Source organism: Mugil cephalus, chromosome 18 (genome assembly GCF_022458985.1).
Source record: "Mugil cephalus isolate CIBA_MC_2020 chromosome 18, CIBA_Mcephalus_1.1, whole genome shotgun sequence".
NCBI classification, from domain to species: Eukaryota; Metazoa; Chordata; class Actinopteri; order Mugiliformes; family Mugilidae; genus Mugil; species Mugil cephalus.
In genome coordinates, this window is record NC_061787.1 from 12,544,431 (window position 1) to 12,562,193 (window position 17,763).

A 17,763-nucleotide genomic window follows, 5' to 3' on the forward strand; every position below is an offset into this window, starting at 1 on the left:
TAGAATGTGGATGAGTTGATAATGCCAACAAAAGGCTACAGATCTGAAAACGAAAGTTTCACCTTTTAACCATGCACGCTGAGCCAATTAACAAATATATATATATTTTTTAATCTGTATTTTTAAAAAAGGCGCTCATGTACTTTGGTTCATGAGTGGGAATGGTTGTGCTATGTTTTAATCTAGACAGTGTGGAGACATTCACGCGATGATCTAAGGCATAGGTCTTCAACAGGGGATCTGCACCCCCTTCGGACGTACTGCAGGGGGGTCTCAAAATCTTTGGTTGATAAGACATTTGTTACATATATTTTTTCCCCCCACAAATTTAAATTTCTTTAAATGTAGATTAACATGAATCCAACATATTAGTTAAGGGATAAGGGATAGCTTAATATTGAATGCAAAATGATAATAGTAATGTATATTTATGAATAGCACTAGGCCAAGTTTAATGTAGAACACATATCATAGGTAGGGAGTCCCTACTTAATCTCTCCTTCAGTTTGGGGTCCTTGGCCTGAAAAATGTTGAAGATCCCTTATCTAAGAGACGATCTAGTGACGTTTCAGTACATTTATCAACAACTGTAAAGGAAACAAAGCCATTCATGAAAACTGTCGCACTGGGAGCCACTGTAGGAAGCTACGATAGGAGTGATGTGTCAGTCAGGCATAATGCAAACACAACTAAATTTTAAGATCTATTATTGGAAATCTAAGGCACAGAAAGGCGGAGCTATGTTGCAAATAATAATTTAGCAGCAAACCAGAGGTTTACCGCTGTAGTCCCTGCCGCCCACTGAATGTAAAGGTTTTACCGGCTTAACACTTCTTGTTTTACCGTTGCTATGGTTGCACTAACTTTTTTTTTTTTTTTTACCCCCACATCAGTTTAATTTTTTGCACAGCTGTGGAAGGAGAATTGTGCTAATCATCTTCAATACTCCATTAAAAGTTTCCCAAGGAAAACACATTAGGAGCAAAATTTTTTTAAAGTATTATAAGTGAAACCAGTAATTAGACTATGCACAATGACCCCTATCAGTGCTGTATTACATTATTGGCTCATTACCATTGAAGCAGAAACCTCTAAGTACTACATTAAGGGTATAATTAGTCGTGGCACAGTTTATTTGAAATGCTTGATTCGCTGTCAGGTAGTTGAACCTTTATCAGGTTTTAGATGCTGATCATCGGTTTTGCGTTGGGAAATGTTAATTTGATAAGTAACTGAGTCGCCTTCATGAAATGTATTACAGCTAAAACACCATAAAAAGGAAAGAAAGTAAAGAACAATTGCAGTGCGGTAGAGTGAAGTAAATGTATCTTTTTATGCATTCGCAGGTAGAATCGTTTAAAACCAAAAAACAGACCCAGTTCTTGGATCTCATCGCAACGTCGCAAAGCTTCTCCGCACCGACAAACCAGGAAGTTGAACTTCTCCTTCCACCTTTGATCCGTTTCTGCTGCGCTGAGCATGAAAATAGCAAAAGATCGGCCAGAGCGCTTGTCAAGATCAGAGAAATATCAAAATGCCACGGCACAGTCGCCACGCTGGAGTGAAAACAGAACTCACAACTGTTGTTTCAGTCTGCGCGGAAGCTTGTAGCTGCGAGGTTTAATCACTGATCCGTCATTTCACCTCCTGACTGTTGTATCGTCACGACCATGAGGCCGCGAGGCGCCCTCTGCTGACCCCAGAAATCACAAACAGCCGTTGATCTTGTACCTCGTATATTTGTAATCCACTTCTCTCCTTCGCAGCCCGCCTGTTATAGTATCATTAGGAAGAGGAGAGGGAGGAAGATAAAGGAGGGAAGGAGGGAGCGGCCAGAACGTCCACTGTGTCCCTGTGTTGTGTTCTCAATCTGCTAAGTGCATCCATCACTTCGTTTGCCGCCCCTCCTCCCTCCGCTCCGAGCTTTGCTTCTATTTGCGGCCCTCGATACAGAAAAGCTATCTCAGCTATTGAGTTACATAAATCGAATAAGCAAAGAATTGCCTCTGTGTCCTGCAGAAAACAGATCTCTGTCTCTGATTCGTCCGACTGCGCACATCCGCCGGAGGAGACATCAGCATGCGCTTGATGATGAGCACAAACTTTGCCTTCGCCACAAACTGAACTTAGCAACCCACCTGCTTGTCACAAGTTTAGCGTCTCCAAGCTACACAGCAAGAGGCTGCGATTGAGTTAGACTTTTTTCCTTTTTTTCGCCGCCGGCTTTTATGATGAAAACAATGCCTTGTCAAGCAGGATTTCCTTGTGTCGTGCGTCAAATACAAAAAAATGCACAACGGTTTTCTTTCTGATTCCCCCTCCAGGGCCGGGCATCCCATTTGTGGCCGTGTACAAGACGCAGAGAGACGCGGAGAGCAAGACGCAAGACAGAGAGAGTGAGTATCTCAATCAGCACAAATCCGAATTACGTGGAACGTCGTGAGAGACCTTGTGCTTCGGTGGCACGATGCCCACATCTGAAGTGACCTTGTCGAACGGCTCGGCCGTGTTTGCACTATTTGTCCACAGTGACGGCAATAATCACATTACTCCTCACGATTGATGCCCTCATTATGTTATAACCTGCCCAACAGCAATATCAGCATCATGTAATTTGATTACAATAGCGTGTGTGTGTGGCTTCGTCATCTTTAAACTATAACATCTCCCTTCCCTCAAGCCTGTACATGCTGTAATTCAATTTCATTACTTTACATTATACGATATAAAGTAAACACTGTTTTTGCATCCATGTCCTCCAAATTCTCACCTGCCGCGCTGCCGCGTCCGCTGCATTAAAAACGTTCGGCTGATGTGCATAAAGTATGCATTAAGCGAGTTCACTGCACTTAGCTCGCGCAGGAGGCCGCAAATGCAATATTTACGGCGCTTTTACTTACCGGGTGGGCGTGGTCGATCTCGCAAGAGCCGAATTAAAAGTTTCAAGGCGATTGATCCGATATGTCTTTCCGCGTGAGACTCAATAGCGAGGAGCAGTGGCGGAGTCACGGTTTGTTGTGGGTAATCCAGACAGGCCTCCTCCTCCTCCTCCTCCTCTTCTTCTTCTTCTCCTCTCAGAAGGTTTAATTGAAGTTACCCTCCAGCATCCTGGCAGGTTTTATCTGAATTTGTGAGCACAGACGGATGGGTTCAGGCGGTCTGTTGATTTCCTCCGTGCATTCGCCGCCTTTTCGGCCATTTACACAAACCAGCACTAACACACAGCGTGTCCCGCAGCCCCTTAGACTTTGGGCAGCCATGGCAACCCAGGCTAATAAGTTAGCGTTTGAGTAAACCAGATGTGGATAAATAATAGGTACAGCTGTGGGGAAAACTCTTCAGGAATTAAGATGAAATTCCAGGTCGCTGGAATAATCCCGTGAATGTCGTTGCAGGTATTGCAGAAGTGTACAAACTGGAGGGTAACGAGAACCTGCGAGACATCCTGGACTCCATGCAGATGCCCACGGTGGAGTACAAGGAGATCAACGTGGACGACTACAGTACGTGTCTGAGGCGCAGTCGCACGGATGGAGACAGTGCAACTGCTTATTATTAGGCGCTTAGAGACATAGTCAAACATGCATAATTCATCGAAATCAAACGCGCTATAACACATTCGCCCGTTGAAAACCCACCAGTTATGCCAGTGAAGTAGCAAGTGGCAGGTGGGAGTCTTCACTCCACCATAGCTAGGTGATACAGTGTGTTTTTTAATTGAAATTCCCATTGATTTGATACAGCTCAAATACACACAGATCAGGCATAACATTAAAACCATTGACAGGAGAAGTACATAACATTGACAATCTTGTGACAATACGGTGTCCTGATCGGAAACTTTTGGACCCAGCATTCATGTGGATGTTATTTAGACATGTAGCACCCACCTAGACCAGACCAGACACCTCCCCACACAAAAAAAGCTTGTGGTGTGGGTGATGTAAATAGAACTAAGGGATGCCATGCAATTTTTCAGTGTTGATGTATCACCTGACCCAACTGGGAATTCATTTACAAGCTTTAAAATATGTTAGATTTTGTTTGCTGAGTGAATTGGTTGTGTTTTTTCTTTTGTTTTTTTTTCTTACAGCTTTGTCGATGCAGATCCTGAAACCCGCCGGCTTCGTGGAGTCGGCGCACTACCCGCTGCTGCTGCTCGTGTACGTGACACACGTCCAACACTTCCCTCGCGCCGACACCTCTCTCCGAGCCACGCGAGGACACACCCGCGCTTATCGCTGGGAACCGAGCTGAGTTTTAATCAGGAATATTAATCTAACTCTGGCTCCAGCTGGATAATAATTACATTGCTGAGAACATGGGAAACTTAACCTCCTCTCATTAGCATTCCTTTCTTCAAGCCTTAGAATGTATTTGCTCTGCAGCTCACATTTAGGCTTTTCAAAATTGATCCCTCTTTCTACATGTTTCAGTGAGGTTAAAAAAAAACAAAACAAACACCCATAAATTCCTGTGTAGCTGTGTATTCATATTAAGCTGAACATGACTTGTGCTGCTGGTACATCTTTACATCTTTCTAGCTCTCAGTTATAATATCTACAGCAGTTATAAGTTTGAATCTGAAGTAGTTTTCATCTACATGAGTGCAAATAGATAGAGTATCTTTAAAAAAAAAATAATCTAAAGCCTGTTGATTTCTAATGAGTTGTAAATAATTCTTATTTTCTTATCTTATCTACCCTGCCAGTGTTGGTTTTTTGCTTTTTACTGCTCAATGTAGCTCGCCAGTTTCATTTTAAAGCAGCTTCCACATGAACACAGACTCACTTTATATCAAATCTCTTTTACAAGACAAAAAAACAAAAACAAAAAAAACAAGTGCACCAGCCTTGGTCTCAGTGTTGTGTTTGTCTGCGGTGCAGCGATGGGACACCTGGTGGCCAGACGGTGTCGGAGCGCTTTCACATGGACTGGCCCACGGTGCTGGTGAGCAGCTTCGGCGCCATCGTGGTGCACTGCGACGGCCGAGGCAGCGGCTTCCAGGGCACCAACCTGCTGCACCGGGTCCAGAAGAGGCTGGGCGTGTACGAAGAGCAGGATCAGAAGGATGCCCTCAAGTGAGTTTCTATTACTAAGCGTTCATCAGTCAAACTAATTCAGATCAATTAGACGGCATCGCGAGCCACAGACACTAGCAAAAAAATATAATCTCAACTGGCTCATTTGAAGATAAACTGTGTTTATATTAAGCATTTTTAACCTTTAAGTTCCCTGTAAACAAATCAGAAAGTTCCATGCAAGCACCCCCTCTCATTACTTCACTTACTATGACAAGTTTGGATGGATTTAGGGCTAAAAACATCAGTTTTCCTCTTCATTGTAAATCAATTTATTTAATGTTAGAATAAAAAGTTCCTTGCAAACAAAAGTTGAAACTGTGAACAAGACACAACTTCACAGAACCAATGTTTTGTCTTTTGCAGTTTTATTCTGAAAGAGCCATACGTGGACAAAACCAGAGTTGGAGTTTTTGGAAAGGTAAGAATGAGATTCACAATAGATATCTTACTTTGCGTTTTTACAGCTTAATTTACGGCGCATTTTACTCGTTTGTGCAACTTTTCCAGATTTGTGGTTTGCCACAGTTGCACCAAAATGAATGGAACATTAGTTTTCTCAAGCCATACCAAACAGTTAATAGGAATATCGCATTTTTCAGAATAAACCTGAATATTTTGTGCAGGTAAACATGTACCTTAAAGAATCATGCCTGTCAGGTTGGGTTATTACAACGTTTAAGTGGATGCCTCAAAGCAAACTAGAGGGCTTTGCTCTTTGATAACACTCGTTTGTCGTACCTCAGGTGTACGGGGGCTACGTGACCAGCCTGCTGGTCAGCGCTGAGGACTCTCCCGTGAAATGCGGCGCCGTCCTCTCACCCATCACCGACTTTGAACTGTACGGTAAGCCCCAGCCGCGTGTGGTAAACAAATATCTCTGCACAGTGATTCAGGCTAAGGCGACGCTGTCAGAGAAATGTTCAAAGGGAGAAGGAAGAAAGGCAGAGTGCAAATTTGGAGCCTTTACCCCCGCAGCCGGGTAGTTTCTCTCGGTGGCTGCGTTACCCATGTGCGCGCTGATGGTGCAGATGCAGACACACCACGGACTTCATCACGGCGGCGCCAGACAAACGCAACTCCACCAGCCTCACCTCAGCCGCCTAAGGAATAAGACGTGTGAAGTGTAGAATTGGTGTGCACCGGTAGAGAGGCGGCGCGCTGTTGGAGCTGCGGGCTTTGCCGAGGCAGGAAACTGCAAATTAAGGAGGAGCTGGGCGTTGTGGTGTGACTGATTTCCCATCTATCTGATTTCTCTCGCTTTGCCGGAGGGGGGGTGAGAGAGACATGCCATGGCACTGTGTAACTTTGGAATTGCAAATGAAGACGGCCTGTAACAGCTTTGAGACCAAAGAATATGGGGATGGCTGAATATATTTAAATGCGGGGGGGATGGAGGGGTGGGAGGGACCTTCAGTATGAGACGGAACTGATGCGCCAGTCTGGTTTTTATTGGATTTGATTGTATCAACTGAAAAACCTCTTTTCCCCTCCAGCCTCTGCTTTTTCTGAGAGATATCTCGGGCTGCCTAAACCAGACACAAGAGCATACACAGTGAGAATTAATTATATTTATTTATTTTTTTTTTTTTATATAAATTCACATTCCTGTTCCACTAACTACCTGAGTATTAATTAGATTCGTGTTTTTCCCCAGATGGCAAATTTAGCACACAGAGCATCTCAATTCGCGGAGAAGAAGTTTCTTATTGTCCATCCGACGGCCGATGGTGAGTCGAGCGCCGCTACTTCTTGACAAATAAATTTTAAAAAATGTGTAAAGACGAATATACTAATATTCTCATTGTGTCTCATTCGGTTTTGCCAGAAAAAGTCCATTTCCAACACACAGCAAAATTCATCTCCCAGCTCATCAGTGAAAAGGCCAACTACACCTTACAGGTATGTGGGTTTTACCGTCACCCTGTAATTACTGCTGCTGCTCATCCAATTATCCTGCTCGTCTTTCCCTTCCCCGGTTCAGTTCTCTTCTAACCTTTGGGAGCCCCGTGGTCCCACAGCAGACAGAGGATTAGCGCCTCACAATGCCTCCATCCCCCATAATGAGATTATGAGACCTTCTTGAGGAATCCTGAATTAACACCGGGACTAATCCATTTATGAGACAATGCTCTGCACCTGAGTGCCCATCAGAGCTCATCGCTGACCGCCACACAGACGCGTCACCATGTGCACTGCATTAACGTTTGATGTGCTGGCTGCCTATTCTGGTAATTGAGGGTATGTGTGCTGAAAAACAAGGTGAGAAGTATCAGTAAATACAGAGAGACCAGGAAAAAATGTGGATTATCAGATCAAATTAAGGACAACTGGACTCAACAATGATCCATATGAACTACCAAGTAACAAATGTTCCACAAACATTGACATGTGGCCAGAAATCCTGATATGTATATGGACCTGATTTCAACACCGGGAAATACTATACGTATCCTAAAGTATGACCTTTTGATACTTTATACAACACAGCTCCAATAGCTTCGTAATAGAGTTCCCCCTTATTTGGAAAAGTGGATTCACCTCAGTTTCTGTTAGTTTAAGTTAGTTTTAGTTCACTTTAGTTATGATAAATAGCTAAATAAAAGATGCTAACGCCGTTAGCCACAAATTCCATTTATTATTTTATTGTTGTTGTAACTGAAATAGTTACTGTTGGCTGTCACAAGGTCAAAACAACAACATAGACAAGCTTATCTGACAGCCCTCCAGAATGTAACTTAAGAAGTAACTTAAGGCATGACTTCATAAGAAAATACATTATAAATTAATATTACCTGACACTAAGCAGGCAGCGAGCCATTTACTTCTTTTTTATTTGGCTTTCGGGAGCTTGTAAAAATATATCTCTGACTACTTATCAAATCAATCGCACAGCAGCTCTTCCCTATTTTTTTTAAATTTAGTTTTACAGTTTAGACACTATCGAAGTCTATGATGCAAACTAATGCGGCTAATCTCCATGCTCAGCTGTCACTTTGTGCCACTCGGTGGCCGTAACCACGGAGACGTGGCTTGCTATGATGTCACGTGCATACCCTCTATAGCCAGTATTAATACCGGTCTAAACAGAAAATCACGTGGCCATCCATGACTGACCACCTGACGTCCTAATAACTATGTAAAAGCTTGATGTGATCATTTCTGTTCAGCTGTAGTCGACACACGTCGCAACCACTTGGTAAAACAAGTGTTTCAGTCAGGTTGATGAAATACATCAGTGCAACCATTGACCCATTTCTTTTTAAAGCTTCTACTGCAAACAAAACAAAGAGGCTGATGGTTCAGTTAACTATTAAAACTGGATGAGACGTGAGACCATTAAAGGTTGAAAAGTGTGAATCTCAGTTAGAACTCCCCAACGCTGCTACAGTTTTAATAATTTCAGCACTGAATGCGCTTTGGTTTCACGTTATTGTCTCAATTAAACAAGACGCTTTAACCCCTGGCAATGGCTGCTTTTTTTTTTTTTTTTTTTTTTTTTTTAATTTTTTAGTGTGATTGTAGTTGTGGTTCCCACTCATAGATTTTGGGGGGACAACCCTAATAGAAAAATAACACACTACTAAAGAATTTGTGTCAGCAAGATTCACGAGACCCAAACCGATTTCGATTAAAACTTTCATCAGTTTGTTGCCAGATGTTCCTTACTCCCTCAAGTTTATCGACCTATTCCTGTAAAAAAAAAAAAAAAGAAAAGAAAGAAAGAAAGAAAGCAAACACTGCATTCTGCTCAAACTCTCACCTCATTCTCTGTGTCTCAGATCTACCCAGATGAAGGCCACTTCATCCACAGCGAAGCAACGAGGCAGCACCTCAGCCAGTCCCTGGTGAACTTCTTTGAGGAGTGCTTCAGGCTACCGGAGAGAGTGTTTGAGGAGACTCTGGAAGAGGAGATCGAAGACGAGGGTTAGCTCGACGCTGCGGGGGCTCCTCCTGCGCCCCAGATCCTCCCCCACCACCCATCCGGTCATCCACCAACCTTTCATCCAACACCGGTGTCCGCGATATGCAACTCTCATCCGTTCTTGTTCCATTCGTTTTGGTACAACTCGCTGCATCTGGGCTCCCCGCGTCCACACCTGAGACTGCCTCTCCAGGAGATGACAGATCTGCTGCCCACCCCCCAAAACCCCCGCCCCCTCCCTCCGCCCTACATCCATCCCAGCCGCCTCCCTCATCTTCTGCAGAGTTGGCCCTCCAGAGAGCCGAACAAAGACTGATGACCTGACATGAAGTTTTGGAATATACTGACAGGAAGCAGTCTCCCCTCGCAGCGGGAGGCAACCAGCTCCTCAAAAGCAGTGGAGAGAAAGCATCAGCTCTCGCACAGACTTCTGAGCTGTGAGGAGAAGGAACACCTTATAGCACATAACTTGCGGGCTTGTATATTAATGAAAATCAGCCCCCAGGTGAAGGAACACTGGCTGCCAGTGTTCGTAACGGGAAGTCTGGAATAGTGCGGCTCCGGGAAATGTTACTATTTTTAAAGTCGTGCAGAACTTTTCATGTTGGACCGTGGTTGTGTCTATTGTTCTTACAGTATGTAAAATAGCACACAAACATTCACTCAGCTATTAAAGGTATATTTTCTTTCGGTATTCACGTTTGCCCCGATGCCGGTTTTGATCTTGTAGTTCCATTTTACGTGTTCAGTGATGCTGACGGAGTTCTCTGACTGGCAAAATGTGTTGTTGAAGAAAAAAAACAAAACGAAAACATGGGTTTCTTATCGTTCATTCGAAGCGTTTTTATTGTGGCGCTGCTTCTTCTTCTTTTCTTTTTTTGTCTTCTTTCCAGCGTTGTTCGAAATGCAGAAGTTGTTTTAGTCACTGTGCCTTACTTTGTCAGGAAACATCCGGCTGCGGGACTATATTTATAGAGGACGGTGAAGCAGATTTTCACGTGATACACATTTTGGGAAATATGCCTCTAAACTTTCTTGTGAAGAGTTGGGTGATGCCACTTCTGCCCATTACATGTCAACACAGAGTTAGCAGCTTGTCAGCTTAGCATAAAGATAGCACAGTCGTTTAGCCTGCTAGCTTCTTTAACCCCCACTGTTAGCATGTTATTGTTAAGGGTGAGCCAAGCGTACATTGGTGATGGCAGCTGACAAGGCAAATAAGTCCCAGCGGTGATGTTCCCATTTGGCACTGGCTAAATGCTGTGTTTGTTACTAGCAAATTCACAACCCTGTTCATGCTTTTATTTATTACCCGTTACATTTGCTTCATCAGAACTGATCCATCCCCGTCTTTGAGGTGGCAACAAAGGTTCGAGAACAATCATTATTATTGTGTGAAAGGTTTTACAAAAGCTCCTTTCATAAAACTGCATGGTTTAATTCCTGGACATTCAAAGATGCATATGCAGTGAATATTGTGCTGAGCAAATATTTATTTTAAAGATCAGAATCGGCACATCCCTGGTTTTAAGTGTAGAAATACAGTGGGTTAGGGTCTGGGCTACTTCTTGGAGCAAAGATTACTGGAGTCCCTGTATGTGCTGTGTAGGTATTTAGTGTAGCTGTTGTGATTTAAGCTTTTGACACAGGAACACAAGCAGAAATTAACCATCCCCTGGTTCTAACAAGTGGTTTCAGCCCCTTCGCACGACTCGCGCCAAGAAATGTATAAGCATTTTTCCCACAATGCCTTTGGGACTTACAATAACGACGATTTATTTATTTTTATTTTTTTAATACCTAGATTCAACTGCTAACACTTGATTCAGAAACTGAGAAGGAGTTTTCAAACTTCACAGGACAATACAAAATCATTCTCCAGAAAAATACCCACACACCAAATGACATAAAGCTAAAATGTACAGACTCTGCATGGGCGACTGCTTATAACGGGTTTGAGGCCGGTAGAGGAACTAATCAGTGGATATACTGCACAAAGGTTAACGTCAGAAGCCTTTAGGATTAATGTTCTGCCCTGGAAAAATAATGCATTTGTACATAAAGGGGAAAGAATATGTCATATTAGCTTCTCACCAGAAACGATGAATTCTAAAAGGCACAATTTTAGTTTGACTTTGTTTTTATTTTTGTTATATTTATTTGAATGGCCATTTGTGTTCCACTACAGTGCATGTTCAGAGGTAGTTTGTGGCACTATCCCTGATAGCTCAGTTCAACATAGTCGTTTTTGACATCATGAATGTTCCTTACTGGATTGCATAAATTACATTTCCAGTAGTATTGTGATTGAGATCCCGGTCTCGTCAGCTTGATGTGTAAATGTTATTCAAAATATCATTTTATCCTAAAGACTAAAAAATAACAATATTACCTGAGTGTTCTTTGTGCATAAAGCATTTTGGGAAGTTACATTTGACTATTCATTTCTGTTCTCCTGTTGCTGTCCTTGAGTTGAAAGTGGACTTTATAAAATGCCGACGGCAGCAGCTAAAACTTTCTAGCCAGTGGTTGACGACTTTTTCCAAGATGCTCAACTTTGTTATCCAAAGCATAGGAGGAGATCAATGGCAGATTGTGGCATGAAAGTAAATGTTAATAAGAATAAAGAAAAAATAGATATTTTATCAGTCTTCTGTTCTTTGACATGGTTATTTTGTGCATTTTTAAAGCTGTGTTTTGTTGTTGTTTTTGGTCACTTGAGGGAAGCAGCACAAACTGAAAGAATAACACATGTTTTTCTCCATCCAGCAGGTAAGGACCTACAATTGATTCCCTTTTTCAGACATCGCCAATTCATCCTGAGGTACATGTTCTTGCTATTCTTAAAAGGCATTAAAACGGCTCCTCTGTTTTCACCGAGTACAACTGCAGACTCAGATAGTCGGGTAATTACTTGGTGAAAAAAAAAAAAAGAAACATTTAATTACAAAGCTGTAAACCCAGCAACAGCATCCACACAGCATTATTTGGCTTTTTTTTTTTTTAAACAAAATAAAAATCCTACTCTGCTCTCACTCAATATTTATACTGCGTGAGAGACGGAGGCAAAACACAGAAATCAAACAAGTAAAATTATCTGTAAACGCGCTCAAGTCGCGATTAAATCAGCCGCTGGAAAAGGAAAAGCACTCAGAAGAAGTAGATTTGCTCAAAGGCGCTCTTGGCCCCGGTGTAAACGGCGTCGTGGTTGTATATCAGCGCGTCGCTCTCCCCCTCCTCGGATGCGAATCTGTGGAAGTTCTTCCTGGCTGCAGGGAGAGACAAACAATGGCAGGTGCGGAGATGAGTTCGCTGGATATTTGCGGCTACCGCCTGGAATTAAGAAACCAAACATGACGCCGTGGTCCCACCTTCACTGACGAAGAACTCGGCCATGTAGAAGGTCGTCTTCACCGCCGACGGGGAGTGCGGAATATACGGCCTCGTCCACTCGAATGCATTTTTCTCTGGGTGCCACTGCGTCGCATAGATCGGATAATCATACGCTGCAGAGAGGTAAGGGGAAAACGTGTTATTGTCCTGCTGTAAGCCCTACAGTTTACATGTAACATATATATTACATGTTGCAACTACCTTCAATTGTTGACACAAACTCTGTGTTCCCATCTGTGTTTGTGGAGAGAACTTTGTAAAACCTCCTCAGGTCATCATTGGTATTGTATGTCTGAAAGAAAGCTTCATCACTGGGATGTTTATTGTCACGTAACAGGGGAGTTATTTCACAAAAAACCTACAGTTCGCCACAACGTCAGTGGCTAAACTCTTCTCTCACAATGCGACCGTGATGAAAGACGTACCAGCGTAGCCAGACTCCACTGGTGAGAGTTTTCTGTCAGCGGCTCAGACGCCAGAGCTTTCACGAGCTCAGGAGGGAAGCCTTTAAACATCCTGCTGTTTTTGGCTTCTGGAAACGGGACGTAACGTTAAGCGATCAATCATTTTTCAATCAAATATAGTTAAACTTTGACAAGAAAACCAGTTAAATTCTCCCTAAGCTCATATAATACAAATTTGCAACTCTATAATCCAGCATCCTAATCATCTAAAATCTCAATAAAGAAAATAAAACCATAGAATCTTGACTTTCAGACGTGACAGTGAATCGTACCGCTGGTGAAGTTCAGAGGCAACGCCACGCCGCTCGTGTTAGTATGCGTCAGCAGAGACTTTCCACTCGTCAAATAGGCCAGCTGTTCGAATCCGAGGCAGGTTCCCCACACGGGAAAATAGTCTCCTCGCTTGTTCGCCTGAAAACGTCACACGCACTTTTAAAGCAGCGCGATCCGGCGTCAGCGCGCCACTCGCTGCGCCGCAGTCAATGCTTATTTTACCTCAATAGCGAGCTCATAAAAGATTTTTGCGGCCCTTTCATAGCCAGAGGAGACGATGCTGACGCCCCCGCCCGGGTAAAGGATCCTGTCGGCAAAAGAGACAACGCGCCGAGGGTGAGTCACAGCTGGCGGAACATAAAGGAAACGGAAACTCAGGCTTGAGGAGGATAGCGTGGAGGATAAACTCGGAGGTTTGTGCCAGTGATGCAGAGAAAAAGATCTGGGGAATGTAAATGTGCCTTCTCTGTGTAAACATATCCACCAAAACACTGCGTATTGTAATAGTAACACAAGACTCACAAGATTATATACATATATATATATATATATATGAATTAATCAGAACATATTTAAGCTCATCGTATTTAAAGCTAAAAGTTGAAGTTATAACTTCGATTTTGACAAGACAATTTATCAGAATAAGTCTCCTCAAACTTATGAAATGAGCATTTGAGCTACAGTTCACATAACACTGCATTTAGTGCATCTTTTTACGATTTATGTACCACACAACCATATTACATCATGGCTTCATGCTGTGTCTTCTGCTTACAAGTCTGTCTGCAATACTGTGCATTATTTCTGATTACTAATTTAAAAAAGAAAAAAGAAAAGGCAACTTGACCTGTAAACTAGAACCTGCTGAGCAAGAACAAAATGTAATTTGCTTTCTCAGACTGAGCTTAACGATTCCCTATATACTGGACTCAGCCTCAGTAAAAACGTACATGCCAAAACATAAGGTACAAGAGCGAAAGCAGCGCATTCCCAAATAACAGGGCTGCACTAAATCATTAAATCCTCCTTTGTGACTGTTAAATGTCCAGTTTATGCTGCCGCAGCGTCGGAGAAGAGGTGATTTACGGATCACACCAAAGGTTTTTGTTATTCAGCCTTGCACACGGACTATAAATCGCTTTCAATTTTAACACTGTTAAATTACCACCTTTCTTAGATGTATTTAATGTTAAACCTTTGTAAGATCTGTTCCTAGTTATCCCTGACTAATGAGTTATTTATGGCGTAAGTTGTGACTGTAATAGTCATTGTAATATATGCCAGCTATGACTAACAATAGCATTTTATTTTTAACATTATTTGACCTATAATGTATTTATCTAAAATTTAGAAATATAGATTTCTAAAAGCTGCTGTTGAAACCTAAACAGGACCCTGTTCCCTGCACTGAACCAAAACTATAAATTACAAGCTTCACCCAAATCCACTGCACAGTATAATGTTATCATAGAGTTATGTATATTTATGTGTTTGATCTATCATTTATGAAACCCCAAGTGAATGTACCTAAGCAGTGTACTTTAACACACATACCCATTAATGGAGTTGAACAGTGCCTTGTACTCCTCCTCTGTCCGGTTAATCCTGCAAACATGAACAGAAAAACAGCTTCCACGCTTAGTTCAAAGACACTGGGAGTTACAAACGCTGATCGTATCTAGTGCAGGAATGACAGTTACTGATTAGATAATAAACACTCACATGACAGGGACAACCCTCGCTCCTGCGGACTCCAGGAACTTGACATAAGAGGCAGCAATGTAAGCAGTTTGGTTTGGTTTTGGTGTATAAACTTCCTGAGCCAGGACACCTTTGGAGAGAAAAGAGAGCCGCCTTTTGCTACAGTTAAACGGGTAAATAAACTGGTTTTAGCCTACTAAGCGCCAAGCTGTAAAGTTAGCTAGTTAACTTACTGCTGCGGCACATAACGTGTCAATAAACTTACCAATAATTGGTCTGTCGTTTCTCTTGACATCTCTCTTAGCCGACGTGTAAAACGGTAGACAGGAGAGAGAAATGCAGAGCAACAACAGCAACATATTTCTATAAGTAAACCATAACCTCGCACGTCTGAGTGTCGCCATTCAGCTTCTGGTCATCTGGTCGTCCACCGCTTCCGGCGGATGTTCTTCAAAATAAAAGCATCATCAAACGACTTCTTTTGAGTACTAAATAAATTAATTGTTAATTAAGAAGCAGCATTCAGCATTTGTGTGAGACTTTTTATTTACGGGAAAATATTCCAGGTACTTTAGTAAAAATACAGAATTTAAACAGAGATGTCTCCCACCCCACTGATATACTCTGTATTATTTATTTTATGAGCAGATCTCAGGACTGTGCACATTTTGCTGCTTTTTTTAGTCTTTTAAAATAAAAAGTGATGTAAATATGCAGTTAAACTGAATAACTCGATTTTTGACATTAAAAAAAACACACATACAAGTGAGAAACTATAAATTATTCCATTGCCATAAAAATGTCTATTAAAAGGGGGATATACTAAAGCTGGGATCCACAATAATACTACTCATTATTACTGAGGATTCTTTTCAACTTCATCTCTAGTTGTAGTTCATTTGTTTTCTTGGTTACTGACTGTTTCTCAGAGGCTATGACCATCACAGTCGGTCTGGTTGGCTACTATGAGCTGGTTTAAGTCCACGTTAACAACAGCCATCTTATCATGTAACTGACTGATGACCTCTTCAGCGAGCACACGAGTGCGAGCCAGGATCCAGGCAAAGTCGAAGTGGAAAACTCCATAGTAATCAGAACAGGCATAGACCAACGAATATGTCTGGTAATCTGTGGACAGCACCCAGTACGGAGCATCTGAAACACCTGGATGTAGAAGTGAGTGGTATATTTGGTTAAATTAAACCATACAGTATGGGAATTTGCAAAAAACAATAAAAATAATAATAAAATAAATAAATAACTACTACTGCGGATTATTTACCTTTAAAGAAGCTGATACCGAGAATAGCAGGTTGAGATGGGTCTTTAACTTTTGCAGTGCCCTGTATTGAGTTTACCTTCCCATTAGGCCTGTACAAAAAGGAAATAATACATTTTAAAACACTCATCAACACAGTAAAGTTTTAGCCAAATAAAATGTTTGTAACACTGAATCCTTACAGAAGTTCTGCATTGCGAATGCTGACCGTCCCGTCAGAGAGAAGAGTGTAGTTGGCTTGGATACATTTTCCTTTTTCATGTATAGCTGGCAGCCTCTCTATTTCATACCAGATACCCATATACTGGAACAGGAAGAAAACCAATCTGGCAGCTGGCGTTTCATAAACTAAGACGCTCTCTATCTACTCATTTCCACAAGATACATAACCTGTCATATCAAATGTATATCCAGTATTTACCTTTGCAACATCGAAGTCCTCTTGTACAGGTGGTTGTGGGCATTTGCCAATATGGAAAGACTGAGCGTCGGTTGCAGCGGCAGTCAGGAGAAGCACAGACAGGACCTTCACATGGAAGTTAAAATGAAGGTTGAGAGAGGTCATACGTTTACAAAGATCATCTTTAAATGGAAAACTCCTTACAGTACCTGGAATGCCTCCATTTCCAAGTTTTTGACAAAAATGAAATAAAGGTAAAGGTAAAGGTAAAGCTAAAGCGTGCTGTGAACACCACTGGCTGGAGCTGAGAACAAACGGGGAGAGGTTTGTTTTCTACCCATGCAAGAACTTTGGACTTTTGAAGAGCTATATTTAGATTTAGTTTACAAAACTTCTGTGAAAAAACAACTTTGAATGTCATTCGGTACAGCGACCTTAAAGGTACAGTATAATAAGTTTTTTTTATTCTTTATTAGGATCCCCATTAGCTTCCACCAAGTGGTCACCAGTCTTCCTGGGGTCCACACAACAACTTCAGCAAAGCTTTAATACCACGGCAGCAGCCAGAAAGCAATATTATGATGCCACAGATTAATTTTTATTTAATTATGTACCCAACAAAATATCTTTTCTGAATTGAACAGGGAAAATGAAATGTTAACAGAGACCAGAAAGTCTCTCTAGAATTACAATATGTAGTCCTAAATAGAGTTCATAGATTTCTCCTTGTACCAAAAAAGAATAAATCAGATTCTTTTACTACCTAATGCTACACTAAAACCCAATTTAAGCTCATTATAAATTTACTACTATGCTTACTCTGTGTCCTAAACCAACACATTTGCTGGCGGGCAAATACTGCAATAAGGCACCAAAGAATAAAGCTGAGATAGGTTTTAGAAGTAGGCAGGATCAATAGGTTTATGGCTTCTCAGAGTATACATGACATATTTTAGAGGCTAATACGCCAGATAACCAAATTAAAGGCAACACACACTCACACATGTACCTTATAAAATGCAATGACGAACTTGATACTGCAGTAGGACCAACACAGGACCAAATTCAAGCCTTGGTTGACTCATCATGTAGATGTTGTTGGCTCTTTGCTGACCAGACAGAACATTTTGTGGGTATTAATCCCAAAAACAGAATTAACAAACTCTGAGCTGAAAGACTTTGAAATAAAAAAAAAAAAAAAAAAAACGAATGAGTTTATTTTACATCTTCAATGACAACGATGCAAG

General features: G+C 41.7%; 3 protein-coding genes across 8 annotated transcripts in view; 1 reads left to right on the plus strand and 2 right to left on the minus strand.

Annotated features, from left to right (window-relative positions):
- The window catches only part of dpp6a (dipeptidyl-peptidase 6a), a 197,707-nt gene extending 186,058 nt beyond the window's left edge, over positions 1-11,649 (plus strand). For all 6 annotated transcript variants that reach the window (XM_047568430.1, XM_047568432.1, XM_047568433.1 and 3 more), the window contains 10 exons: positions 2,325-2,396; positions 3,396-3,503; positions 4,094-4,163; positions 4,887-5,081; positions 5,448-5,502; positions 5,828-5,927; positions 6,578-6,636; positions 6,739-6,811; positions 6,910-6,983; positions 8,864-11,649. In XM_047568430.1, the coding sequence (XP_047424386.1) occupies positions 2,325-2,396; positions 3,396-3,503; positions 4,094-4,163; positions 4,887-5,081; positions 5,448-5,502; positions 5,828-5,927; positions 6,578-6,636; positions 6,739-6,811; positions 6,910-6,983; positions 8,864-9,013 (956 nt within the window). In that variant the 3' untranslated portion in view covers positions 9,014-11,649. The remainder of the gene's footprint in view (positions 1-2,324; positions 2,397-3,395; positions 3,504-4,093; positions 4,164-4,886; positions 5,082-5,447; positions 5,503-5,827; positions 5,928-6,577; positions 6,637-6,738; positions 6,812-6,909; positions 6,984-8,863) is intronic.
- Positions 10,785-15,255, minus strand: ggh (gamma-glutamyl hydrolase (conjugase, folylpolygammaglutamyl hydrolase)). Its single transcript, XM_047568434.1, has 9 exons — positions 15,103-15,255; positions 14,859-14,967; positions 14,691-14,741; positions 13,359-13,443; positions 13,136-13,274; positions 12,825-12,931; positions 12,601-12,691; positions 12,378-12,512; positions 10,785-12,275 (listed from the first exon to the last, which is right to left on the minus strand). Exons 1-9 carry the CDS (start codon positions 15,239-15,241, stop codon positions 12,157-12,159), a joined length of 975 nt encoding a protein of 324 aa, XP_047424390.1. The 5' UTR covers positions 15,242-15,255; the 3' UTR covers positions 10,785-12,156.
- Positions 15,256-15,365: 110 nt separating this feature from the next.
- Positions 15,366-16,882, minus strand: LOC124995772 (apolipoprotein D-like). Its single transcript, XM_047568435.1, has 5 exons — positions 16,726-16,882; positions 16,538-16,642; positions 16,299-16,420; positions 16,120-16,208; positions 15,366-16,001 (listed from the first exon to the last, which is right to left on the minus strand). The coding sequence occupies exons 1-5, from the start codon at positions 16,738-16,740 to the stop codon at positions 15,763-15,765; spliced, it is 570 nt and encodes a 189-aa protein (XP_047424391.1). The 5' UTR covers positions 16,741-16,882; the 3' UTR covers positions 15,366-15,762.
- Between the last annotated feature and the right edge of the window lie 881 nt (positions 16,883-17,763).

What these genes read in the sequence shown, in the direction of transcription:
- LOC124995772 (XM_047568435.1), bottom strand. An exon ending in ATTCGCAATGCAGAACTTCT is followed by an intron (nt 16,209 to 16,298) that starts GTAAGGATTCAG and finishes CTTTTTGTACAG; the next exon opens with GCCTAATGGGAAGGTAAACT. An exon ending in CGGTATCAGCTTCTTTAAAG is followed by an intron (nt 16,002 to 16,119) that starts GTAAATAATCCG and finishes TTCTACATCCAG; the next exon opens with GTGTTTCAGATGCTCCGTAC.
- ggh (XM_047568434.1), bottom strand. Translation starts at nt 15,241, where the DNA reads ATGGCGACACTCAGACGTGCGAGGTTATGGTTTACTTATAGAAATATG. An exon ending in TTTATGAGCTCGCTATTGAG is followed by an intron (nt 13,275 to 13,358) that starts GTAAAATAAGCA and finishes TGACGTTTTCAG; the next exon opens with GCGAACAAGCGAGGAGACTA. An exon ending in AGTGGAGTCTGGCTACGCTG is followed by an intron (nt 12,692 to 12,824) that starts GTACGTCTTTCA and finishes GCTTTCTTTCAG; the next exon opens with ACATACAATACCAATGATGA.